Source organism: Leucopleurus acutus, assembly GCF_964270905.1.
Source record: "Leucopleurus acutus genome assembly, chromosome: 10".
NCBI classification, from domain to species: Eukaryota; Metazoa; Chordata; class Mammalia; order Artiodactyla; family Delphinidae; genus Leucopleurus; species Leucopleurus acutus.
This window is the reverse complement of record NC_139153.1, coordinates 75981936-75994853: the sequence shown is the minus strand read 5'-3', so window position 1 is coordinate 75994853 and position 12918 is coordinate 75981936. Positions and strand designations below refer to the sequence as shown.

Genomic DNA, 12918 nt, shown 5'->3' with positions numbered 1-12918 from the left:
CCATAAATGCCAATTACTAAGTGCAAGAAGCCAATATGAGAAGGCTGCATACTGTATGATTCCAACTATGTGAAATTTTGGAAAAGGCAAAGCTATGAAGAAAGTAAAAAGATCAGTGGTTGTTAGGGGGTGGGGAGAGATGAATAGGCAGAGCATAGAGGATTTTTTTAGGGCTATGAAAATACTCTGTATGACATTATAATGATAATAGATATCATTATGCATTTGTCCAAACCCATAGAGTTTATAACACCAAGAGTGACTCCTAAGGTAAACTGTGCACTTTAGATGACTATGATGTATCAAAATCGTTTCTTCCTTGGTCAAAAATGTCCCATTCTGGTGAGTGATGTTGATAATGAGGAAGGCTATGCTTGGGTGGGGGTAAGGTTTGTATGGGAAATCTCTGTACTTTCCTCTCAATTTTCTTGTAAACCTAAAACGGCTCTAAAAAATAAGTCTTAAAAAATTAAGCCAGGATTTGAACCAATGCAGTAAGAGCGTTGAACCCCAGAGTCCCTACTCCCAATTACTATACTACCAGTAAGTATGTAAATCCCTTAGCATGCCTGAAATCACAAACCTAAGAATGGCAAAAATAGTATCTTTCAGATTAAAGAAAAATGCATGACCTTTGTTTATTAACATCAGTCTTTGTCACATAGCTCTGGTTTGACAATATTTATTTCTTTTAAACAGACAGTAATGCAGGCTCTGCTGGATCTCCTAGAGATGGAAACAAATGAACAGAAGAGTCCCAATTATGGGCTCTTACTACTTTGGGCTTCTCTGTCCAATGCTGTCCCTGTAAGTATATTAGTAAAGGAAGGATTGCATTTCTGTCTACTGTACTTTCAGTTTTTCCCTTCATTTTTCTTTCTGTTTTTTTTTTTTAATTCTTTTCACTTCTTATCATGGGGAAGAAAAAGACTGTAATGGATTTGGTTGTGAGACAGAAAAACAAAACTGAATGCCTAAGGAAATCTGATAAGATCACAAAGGAGGCAAAGCAGAAACCTGAAGTGAATTCTGCCCTTTGAAAGGCAGCATGTAACAGGTGAAGGGAAACATTTGCACTTTGGGGTCAGTTGTGACAACACCTGTATATGCAGCACTTTCTGTACTTTCCATGTCAGGCAACATGCTTAGTATTGGTGCTGCAAAGATAAGTTAAGTCTTGACCTCAGACATTTACTGGGGAGAGAGTAGGTAAACGGATAGTTCAGTTAGAATTGGACTTGAATCCAGATATCCCAGCCATAGCCATAGAATCTCATGGAGGTAACGAACACGCTGAGCCTCCATTTCCTTATTGGTAAAAAAGGGATAAGACTCCTAGTATGGTCCTAGACTTGGGTACTTAATAAACGGTAACGCTCATTTCTCTGCGAGATTGTTGTGAGGATTTAGCGAGATAAGCCCAGCGGCCACCCAGTGCTCATGAGTTCTTTGTCGACCCCTGAACCCATTCTCCTTCTATGCACCATTCCTGTTTGCATTGCTTGGCATCGTGGTCCTGTAAGCTTCCCCATGAATGGAGCTGGTGACACTGGAACTCACGATACTTTAAAGAGAGCAGAGATTTTTGAACTGGTTTTTTTTAAGCTGTTATGAACTAGAATACAGCCATGAGATTTGTCTAGCACTTCATGTTCGATGCACAGCAGTTTCCTGCATCAGGAGGATTTCATATCAGCTTAAGCTGCACTTAAATTATTTGAGAGATTAAAGGGTAAACTTTTTATGTATTTGTTTTCTACTAAATAAGAACTTTCAACCTATCTATAATGATAAAGGTATTCATTTTTTCTTTTTTCTTTCTAACAAATAGAAATAAGATGTGTTAAGTATTATTTGTTTCTCCTTCCTCTTATAAAGGTTGTAGGGGGCTTTCTAAGTACTGATATTCTAGTTGTCTTTAACCCATTATACACTAACTGGGTAACAGAGCAGAAATAGAAATTCTGGCTTCTCTGCTCAAATGTGTGTCAGCCACTAAAATACGTATTTCATCTGGCATGGGCAAATAAAAGTAGTCTAACACTTTCCTCTTTTTTAGGTATCTCTAATATTATTCTCTGATTTTTCCTTATACAGTTTTCTTGGAAACTGATTAAGCTAGAGCAAAATTAAAAGGCAAATATCAAAACAACTCCCAAAGCAGCAACAAAACAGCCACTCCTGTCACAGGATTAATTTTCAACAACTCATTAGAAAGGCCCCCCCACACACACAGAAGAAAGGGACACAAAGCCTCATTGATCTGACTCAGGGGGAGTCAGATTTTTGGAATTTGTTCCTGGCACTGGTGTGAAAGAATTTAAGTCAATTGCAGAAAACAAGTGTCTGATGATCAGCAGAAGTTCCATCCTGCTGGCTCTTGTTGGCACTAAGAGGCAGCTGGTGTGTGGGCAGAGACCCTGGACTGGCTTTAGAGTCAGGTCCAAAGGCAGATCCCACGGCTGGGTGACAATGGGCCAAGTGTTTCACTGTGACCCTCAGTGTCCTTATCTGTAAAATAGCATGAATGTTATCTACCTCATAGGATACTATGAGGATTATATTTTTAAGAAGTGGAGAGGGGCTAACAGTCCCTGGCTCAACAAATGTTAGCTTTCTTTTCTTATAAAAAGTAACACCATGGTTTCAATCAGTCATTTCTTTCAATGGCCCACTAATAATGAACTGCCTTGGCTTCCAAAACTTGACCTCTCAAATGCCCAAGGGTGGGAGTAGCCACTGCTGTCCTGGCTTCTGTGATCTCCCAAGGCGGCCAGGAGAGCTGCCAGAAGCCCTGCCAGGGGCCTGTGCTTTCCTGGTGCCTAGATCATTCTCTTCTACTCTGTGCTCTGTCTCTAGGACCACGGAACTCAGAGCTCAGGCTTCAGACAGGCTTGGTACAAGGCACCAGGAAGCCCTGTTATGAGACCAAAGTCTAGGTGAACTTCGGTGGACTGGCCCAAGATATTAACCATGATTTATGAAATTATTTCTATGGGAAAACCATTTCCAAGTCCCAAGAAATTCCTGGCTGCCAAATGTACTTTTTAAGAAAACTTTTCCAAACGAACCTCAAAGCTGACGTTTTACCTTTTTAATCTGCTTCTCTGAAGCTCTTTCTAAACACTTTCAGTAGTGACTTCCGCACCTCACTCTCAATTCCCGCAGCATTTATTGGTTACTCTTTTATATGCCTTTCTTTTCTTTTTAAAAGAGTAATTTTTTAATTAAAAAATTTTAAGTAGAATATAATATCGATTTTTAGAAGAGAGATCTGTTAAGAGGCATCAAACAGTAACTAACACCATTGCACAACCATTTATAGTTTAACTGAATTCCTTGAGTTTGCTTTAAAATAAGGTATTACTCAATTTTAGTGAATCTCTAAAACTCTAATTAACCACGTAAAACTCTAAACCCCTCTTTTGTGTAACTGAAAAATCTATGTACTATCACTAAGATATATATTTTCCCCAACATGAACTCTTGAGTCTTTAAATAACGAGGTCCTACTATATATCACAGGGAACTATATTCAGTATCCTGTAGTAAACCATAATGGAAAAGAATATGATAAAGAATATATATATATAAAACTAAATCACTTTGCTGTAGAGCAGAAATTAACACGTTATAAATCAACTAAGCTTCAATAAAGTAAGTTAAAAAATGATGGATTGAGTATGGAGTGCTTATTAATTAAATCCAATAATTCAGCACTTCCATCTATAGAGAGTATAGAAGGGGCCCACGTGGGGAGACATGTTGAAGAGAGCTGTCTGAGCATGTTTCCTCTGTAAAAATGAACTAGTTGATCTCTAGGGTAAGCCTTTCCTAATCTGGAAAATGCCACAGAAAGTGGATCTTGGGATAGAGGCCTCAGTTCTCCCGTTCACTTTGTTTATGTAAACAGCACCATGTTTATGCCCACAGTATCAGTTTACTGTCACAAAGGGGAAAACAATGAGTAGTATTGAATTTGGCTTTGTCCAAGCACTTCCTTTCAGACCGTTGTTCTTCCTCTTTTGACCACAGAGGGGAGTATTGGGATCATTTAAAGGTGTTTAACAGTCCCTCACAAGAGACAGAAAGACTTAAGTAACACAGTGTTGTCTGAGTCTTTTCAGGATTGGTTTTCCTAAGATGAAATTTCTTTCACAATATGTGTTTACAGAAAGCAGATGAAAGGGACCCAATCTTCTTTTAATGATTTGATACGTTTCCTTTAATGTGTAATCTAAAAATAGAAGCAAAAATATCTACCTGAATTAATGGAAAATTAATTTTTTTTAGTTGAAGTATAGTTTATTTACTCTATTGTGTTAGTTTCAGGTGTACAGCATAGTGATTCAGTATTTTTTCAGCTTATACTTCATTATAGGTTATTACAAGATAATGAGTATAATTTCCTATGCTGTACAGTACATCCTTGTTGCTTATCTATCTTATACATAGTAGTTTGTATCTGTTAATCCCATACTCCTAATTTATCCTTCCTCACTTCTCTCTCCTTTTGTTAACCACAATTTTGTTTTCTATATCTGTGAACCTGTTTCTGTTTTGCATGTACATTCATTTGTATTATTTTTTAGATTCCACATGTAAGTGGTATACAATATTTGCCTTTTTCTGTCTGACTTATTTCACTAAGCATACTATTCTCTGGGTCCATCCACATTGCTGCAAATGGCAGTATTTCATTCTTTTTCATGGCTGAGTAATAGTCCATTGTATATATGTACCACATCTTCTTAATCCAATCATCTGTTGATGGACGCTTGAGTTGCTTCCGTGTCTTGGCTACTATAAGTAGTGCTGCTGTGAACACTGGGGTACATGTATTTTTTTTTGAATTAGTATTTTCATTTTTTCAGGATATATACCCAGGAATTAAATTGCTGGATCATATGGTAGTTCTATTTTTAGTTTTGCTTTTTTTTTTTTTTTTTTTTGCGGTACGTGGGCCTCTCACTGTTGTGGCCTCTCCTGTTGCGGAGCACAGGCTCCGGACGCACAGGCTCAGCGGCCATGGCTCACGGGCCCAGCTGCTTCGCAGCATGTGGGACCTTCCCGGACTGGGGCACAAACCCGTGTCCCCTGCATCGGCAGGCGGACTCTCAACCACTGCACCACCAGAGAAGCCCCTTATTTTTAGTTTTTTAAGAAACCTCCATAATGTTTTCCATAGTGGCTGCACCAATTTACATTCCCAGCAACAGTGCACAAGAGTTCCGTTTTCTCCACATCCTCACCAACATTTGTAATCTGTAGACTTTTTGATGATGGCCATTCTGACAGGTGTGAGGTGATACTTCATTGTGGTTTTGATTTGCATTTCTCAAGTAATTAGAGATATTGAGCATCTCTTCATGTGCCTGTTAGCCATCTGTATGTCTTTGATGTTTAGCAGTGTAATTTTATCTTATAATACCACAATGAGGAAAGATATGAAATAATTTTGTTTGGTCTAGAGTGAGAACTTGCAAACATACTATGTTCAGTAATACCCTATAAACTTGCAAGCACCCTTTTTCAATAGGGTATGAAAGGACCCTAGTTTTGATATAAGTACTCTCATAATTTAGTTGATAAGATTTTAGGTATAGTTTCTGGGGCTTATTTAAAATTACCATGTTTCATTTGCAGAATATATGATTTGCTAATTTATTTGTATTTCAAGGAATTACATCTTGAAAAATGCCTTTGTTTTGGACTAACATTCTTAAGTGTCATAATTTGTTGCTCCTAAACTTCTAATATGTGCTTATATAATATTTTATGTTGTATATTAGTACAATAAAACACCCTGCTTTTCCCATTTTTTTTAGTGAAAATAGTTTACTCTATATAAACAATATTGTGAAACTATAGTGGCAGAATAAAATCATAAATTTGACCCCTTAGAGATATGTAACATCTCTTTTGTTCATAAAATCTAGTTGTTTTCAAAGACACTCTTTACTAACGTGCTTTTAAGTTTAGTTTAAATATCTCCTTGTTTCTTTTAAATGTTTGTGGCTAATCCTATGTATGCTTTTGTTCACGTTCAAAGAAGGTTGTATGTTTTGACATATGTTTTTCTTTTTAAGGTTGCATTTTGGACATTTGCATTTGTCCTCTCTCATCCCAATATCCACAGGACCATTGTGGAAGGCATATCATCTGTGTTTGGCACAGCAGGTACTAAAACTGAATTAAATTGCATTATTGAAGAGATATCTAATAATGTGTGCTTGTCACACATTATGGGCAAAGTTAAATGCCCATAATTTAATAGAATTTCAAAGTAGTCCAAATTGAACATAATTTGTTATGTGCTTCAGGATATAAATTGATCAGGTAGGATCCTAGAATTTAATTACTGTCAAGGATTTTAGAAGCCACCTGGACCAACTCCCTTATTTTCCAAATGATGAAACAGAGATCGTGACTTGCCTAAATTCCCTATTTAAACATAAGTGTATAACGCACCGGGTTTTTCTTCTAATCTCTTAGCCCCTTGCCTCAATTGAACTACAAGTCATAGTTTTGGAATTCAGGGTTTTCCAGATTTTATAAAAGTAATGTGGTGCATATTCCATGTACTGCTTAACAGTATTAATGGGATATGGATGTCAGGTAAGGCTACAGCACCAAAGGAATTATTTTCAAAGTTACAGTTTTTAGAGGTTGAGTGGGTTAGAACTGCAGGTAGAGATTGCTGCCTTGCCCTTTTTGGTCCAGATTTGGACTCATTAGTTATCGTCAGTTTTAAAAAGCAGAAATAAGCTTGAATGGAGAAGTTTCCACTAGTTTATTCAGCATAAATTGACCTGTTTGGGAGTAGATTTTTTTTAAACCCTTTAATATGTCAAATTATATATTCTGATGTAAAAAAATAATAAATGACTTGGTTTTCTTGGAAGAACACAATATAACAGTAAGACAAAAGACCGTGATGCCAATGAACAATTATCCCTCCTCTCCTTCGTGATTGCTGAACGTATTTTATTGGATTTTTCAATTTATTTTGACTGCTTCTTATTGAGTTAAACCAAAAATCAAATTGGCTTGGCCAACATGGATATTGAAGCCATACTGTCTCTGAGCCTTGAGTGTGAATCACCAGATGCTAGGTCGTATTTCACAGAAACGGTGAGCATTAGAATCACTGAGTACCAACAGTGCTAACAAGTGAGATTCTGGAGATACACTGGTGGATGTAAGAGAAGGTGACCTGCCTATATGGAGCTTACGTCTACAAAGCTAATGGAAATGTGCCTGCCTGCGTGTCTACAAATGACAAAGGGAATGTGTTCTTGATCATCACATGCTCTATCTTAGCAGAGTCTGCTCCTGACATAGGGTTCTCCAAATTTCTGGTCTTTAAGAAATAAAAAGGTAGTGATGGGGATGGTTGGGGTAATACGGGGAGCCTATCTGACCCAAAGGCCACAACAGAAGCCTTACATTAATTGAAATTTCTGCTGTGCTTGAATGTTGAACTCTTGAACACAGTTCTAGTGGAGGAAGACAAAACTTTCCCCCTTTTTCTATATTCTTGTTTATTTTTAGAACCTATTGTTCTCCTCTGACAGAAAAATTCTCCTTCAAGTAGTAGTACCGGTGTACTAGCTATAGTATATCAGTGCTTTCAGTTTATAAAAGATCAAACGTTTTTTCCCTGCTTATACAGAAGCAGTTCAGATCAATTGAAGCCTAAGATGTAGCAGCTCAAGAATTTAGATACTGTGAGTGAAGGCCACAGATCTTTGGAGGTTGATATCAAGGGAGATATCCATGTGCCCATACAAAGGATCCTGTCAAAGGAAGGACATTAAAGTGCATGAAATAAGAATCAGACTGAGTATGGCATTTCTCCCATTCTTTTGCTCTTTTCTTTTCTTTTTTTTTTTAAAGTTAATTTATTTGGCTGCACCAGGTCTTAGTTCCAGCTTGCAGGATCTAGTTCCCTGACCAGGGATTGAACCTGGGCCCTCTGCATTGGGAGCGTGGAGTCTTAACAACTGGACCACCAGGGAAGTCCCTATAATGCCCTTTTCTATTACAAGATTACCTTTTCCTTCTTTGAAGACGCTTTTAGTGAACTTCTAACTCAGCATCTCTCTAGCCTCAATACTCACCGCTAGAGCCCATCCCAGACACTTTGCCCAACTTCCTTATAAAATAAGTCTGAGGGTAAAAGCTGCTGTTGAATACTTGGTCTTTTGTATCTGACTTCTTTCACTTAGTATAATATTATATTTTGTATGTTGATGTTTTAAGTTAGTTGATTTTCAGATGTTGAACCCCCTTGCATTCCTGAGATAAATTTTTAGTTATGGTGTGTAATTCATGTAAAACATATGACTTTATATACGTTGCTGGATTCAGTTTGTTGAGGAATTTTGCATCTATATTAATAAGATATATTGATTTATAGTTTTCTTTCTTGTGATATCTTTGTCTGGTTTTGGTATCAGAATAATTTTGACTTTATAGAATGACTTCAGAAGTATTTCCCTCCTCTTATTTTTTGGAAGAGTTTGTGAAGGATTGATGTTAATTCTTCTGTAACCATATGGTAGAATTCACCAGTGAAGTGATCTGGTCCAGAAATTTTCTTTTTTGAGAAGTTTTTGATTAATTCAATCTCTCCACTTGGTACAGGTCTGTCCAGATTATCTATTTCTTCTTTTTTAAAATTGAGATATAATTGACATACAATATCCTATTAGTTTTTGATGTACAACATAATGATTTGATGTATGTATATATTGTGAAATGGTTACCACAATAAATTTAGTTAACATCCATCACCACACATAGTTACAATATTTTTCTTGTGATGAGAACTTTGAAGATCTACTATCTTACCAACTTTCAAATATATAATACAGTATTATTAACTATAGTCACAATGCTGTACATTACATCACCAGAAAAATATGGAATGCTTCACAAATTTTAGTGTCATCCTTGCACAGGGGCCATGTTAATCTTCCCTGTATCTTTGCAATCTGCTGAAGTGAGAACTATATATTTCTTCTTGAGTCAGTTTTGGAGTTTGTGTCTTTTTAGGAGTTTATCCATTTCATGTAGGTTATTTAACTTGTTGGCATACAGCTGTTCCTAGTTTTCCCCATAATCTTCTTTATTTCTGTAAGCTCACTAGGAAAACATCTCCCTCATTCTTAATTTTAGTAATTTATGTCCTCTTTCTTTTTCTCTTGGTCAGTGTAGCTAACATAAAAGGGGTTATCAATTTTGTTTTCAAAGAACTAACAGTTGATTTTATTGATTTGTTTGATCTTATTTTTTCTATTGATTTTCTGTTCTCTATTTCATTTATTTCTGTTCCAATCTTTATTATTTATAATTTCTATCTCCTTATCGATATTCTCTATTTAGTTCTTTAGACATGATTAATTATTTGAATATATTTAAAATATCTGATTTATAAGTGTTTCTTTAGTAAATCCAATGTCTGAGTTTCTTCAGGGATAGTTTCTGTTGAGTGCTTTTTCCCTGTGTGGACTATATGTTCTTGTTGCATGTCATATTTCATATTTTTTGTCATGTGTCTTACAATTTTTAAATTTTGTCCAATTTAAAGCTGGACATTTAAAATAATATAATGTGGTAATTCTGGAAATCAGATTCTCCTCTCTGCTCAGGGTTTCTTATTATTGCTGTTTGTTGTTCTTGCTTGTTTGTTTGTTTACATAAGTAAATTCCAAAAATATTTGATGTTGATAAATGCTATGTGAAAAAGAAAACAGAGCAGATTAGGGAGGATCAAGGGTGCCAGAAATGGGGCGAAAGTGGTAGGTTTAAATAGTTGGATCAGAGTTGGCCTTCCTGGAAAGGTGATATTGAGCAAGGACTTGAAGATGGTTAGGCGTTAGAAAACACATATCTAGAGGAAGAGCTGGTTTGAGTTAGAGACTGCAGGTGTGGCCTCACTGTGTTCTCACAGAATTCTCACAGGCATTAACATTTGGGTCCTATTTGGACTGTGTTTTCAAGCAATTTTCTTTGCTAATTTAGGATTCCCACTGTGAGTATCTGCCCACCAGCAGAAGGTCATTCGAACTTAAAAACAAACAAAAACAAATAAAAATGCATTTAAATTTTTAAACTGGTTGCATTTGGCCCTTTTCACCTTCTTGTGTTAATTTAGGGTAGCATATACAGCACACTTGTTTGTTTTTGTGTTGTTTTTTTTTTGCATGTGTGTATTGTTTTTGGTTTTTAGTGGCCATTCAGTTTTATTGCACATTTATTTAAGGGAAAAATTAGTAAATTTTTTTCTGTTAATTTACAAGGAATCAGGTTAGTTAACAGAAATGCACCTGCATAGAAACAATTCCTATCTTACATAAAATCATGATTTGTGGATCATAAAAGACGCACTACAAAATTTTCACTGGATAAAAGTCAGAAATTTGATTCATGACTTTCAATCCTGTCACTCACTAATTGTGTGATTTGGGATAAAAGAGAAAATTTACTCAGAGCCAACCAATAATGTTTCTTGACACCACTGTGTTCTGATTTAGCAGCAGTCCTGCCTGGGGACAGACCAACACTGTCAAGTGACCAGATGCTATTACCTGGTGACACTAACTTAATGGCTACACTCACCATGCACTGGTGAGGAAAGATTTCATCTCTGCTCATAATTATAAACAAGCATAAAAACTAGCAGAGTGATAAATGAGGCTCAGATCCTGTGATGATGTTCTAGGCAAATTCCATGTTGTTTGCATGATTTTAATTAGTTCATCAGTTTTACTTCGTTGCATTTAAACATTTTCATTTATTCTTGAAATCTTCTCTGTAGTCACCTCTTACCCATGTTATAACGTATTCAACTTTTATCCGCTTGGATGTGTCCCAGTACCATCTAGAAAACCCATAGCAACGTCCTTGGAGGATTCCATCATGGCATATGAAAGACCTGAGTCCCTCCAGCTCACTGAAGAAGCTCACTCTTGCTACCCCTCTGCAGCCTGCCAGGGCTTGATAGCTGATTAGCCAAAGTTGTGTCTGTGATAGAGCCTTGGCCCTTATGCCACATATCGACCAAAATACTGAAGAAAGAGATCAGTAGCAGAGCCAAGGCCACTACAATGGAGTTATGAATGGAGAAAAGTTATTTTATTTAAAAAAATTCTCTCCATTCCCATTGCTAGCCGGACAACATGAACCTAATTTGGAGAATTTGGAGGCTCTGGCATACGATACAGGAAATTTCTTACATAGCCTCATTTTCCTCTGCTAGCCCAGACTTTAAAAATCCTGGAATAAACTCAGAAGACATTAAATTAGGCCAGAGCTTTTCACAAACTACTTCTCATCCACTGACCTTGCAGAATCTATGTAGATTACCTAAGAAAGTGTTTATAAATGCAGGAGATTTCATTGGAAACCCACTCCAAATATATAATTTTCTTGTCTTCTTTTCCCCTTGGCCTTAATGACCAAGATGGTGTCATCTTGGAGCTCACAACTGGTTACTTTCCAATCCGCTAATCCAGGCACAAAGACAAGGGTGAAACTTGAGTGGTTGATATCTGGCCCCGAGAGGTTTCCCAGGAGGCTACATTCCTTCCATTATTTTCTGCCTATATAATACCTGAGGTGTGTCTTGTGGCACCGTAACCCAGGAGATTTTGCGTGAAGTCATTCTGTCTTCATTTATCGCCTAGCTTCAGCAGGTGGAAGGAGATACCTCTGATAGCTGTAGAATATTTACAAGCTTAGAGATCGGTCCTGCTCTGGAAGTTCTCATTTTATTAAGTCTTTCACTATCTCACCCCAGTGTAGCACAGTTCATCTGCTTTGCTCATTCTCTACATTTTTCATTCAGACACAGTTCTTTTCTCTGAGTGTTCTGTTGGAGAATTATTCAGGCATTTAGATAATCTTTTGCCCTCTTTAGAAAATAACGAGATAAAGGTATTCAAGCCAGGTCGACATCTCTCCAGAGAACACAATCCAAAAATTTAAAATTATTAGGCAGAATTTATAAAGAAAGGGTATTTCTAGATCTAAATTGATTTTACCTGTTACTGGTTACCCATTGTTGTCTTTTTGCATCAATATCTCTACCTTTTATTTATTATAAATTGGACTATGTCCTTTATTCCTTGAAAAAAACCATCATAATCATGAAGCAGGCTTCATTTTATATTCTAGTAGGAGAGGAACTGATAATCTCTTTTTAATATATGAAAGAAATATTTCTGCCAGTAACATAGGGTACTATTTTTTTAGAGGAGAATCTTATTTGGTTGTGTTGGTATAGTGGCATTCATCTTTTCTCTAAATGATTGAATGGGATTTGGTATATTTTTATATGTGCGTTGACAGATGGAAGGAAGGGTGGGGAAGGTCATTCTGTTGATTCTTGACTCTGTCTTCCGTCCATCTTAATAACCTGTTCTGAGCACTATTGTTGTCCTTGGTATCTTTCTCAATTCGTTGTTATATCTGCCTCTTTCATTCTTGGTCTGTAGTTATGAACATCAGACTGAAGCCGCTAATCAAAGTTTACCTCCAAAAGGTTATTGCTTATAATTTTCAATAGGTGTCAAGCAGAGTGCCGTGCACTGGTTATCGATCCCAGGGGAGGACTCTAAACACTTCTGCTCACTGCATCTTGGTATCAGAGTTGCCAAGGAAAACACAATGCTGTCAGGCACTGGATGCAACAATACTAAACTCACATAGAGAAGAAAGAGAGTAAGATCAGCTTCAGGAGTGGGTGTCAGTCCCCCATCACCAGGATGTCTCTCTCCCTGTGGGCGACGCAGGGAAATTGGCCACTGCACACCCCTCTCACACCGCAGTGGAAGGAACCCTGTCCCTTTTCCTCGGAGGGCAGATGTAACAGTGGGGTTGGACAGGTGCTGTATTCTGCACATACTTTAA

The 12918-nt window shown here is 37.0% G+C and overlaps 1 protein-coding gene across 2 annotated transcripts in view; it reads left to right on the top strand.

The window, feature by feature from the left end:
- The window catches only part of CYP39A1 (cytochrome P450 family 39 subfamily A member 1), a 71662-nt gene that overhangs the window by 20300 nt on the left and 38444 nt on the right, over nucleotides 1-12918 (top strand). For both annotated transcript variants that reach the window (XR_014326541.1, XM_082848789.1), the window contains exons 6-7: nucleotides 700-807; nucleotides 6090-6180. Coding sequence is in view for 1 of the 2 variants with exons in the window: in XM_082848789.1 (XP_082704915.1) it covers nucleotides 700-807; nucleotides 6090-6180 (199 nt within the window). In the remaining variant the exon portion in view is untranslated. The remainder of the gene's footprint in view (nucleotides 1-699; nucleotides 808-6089; nucleotides 6181-12918) is intronic.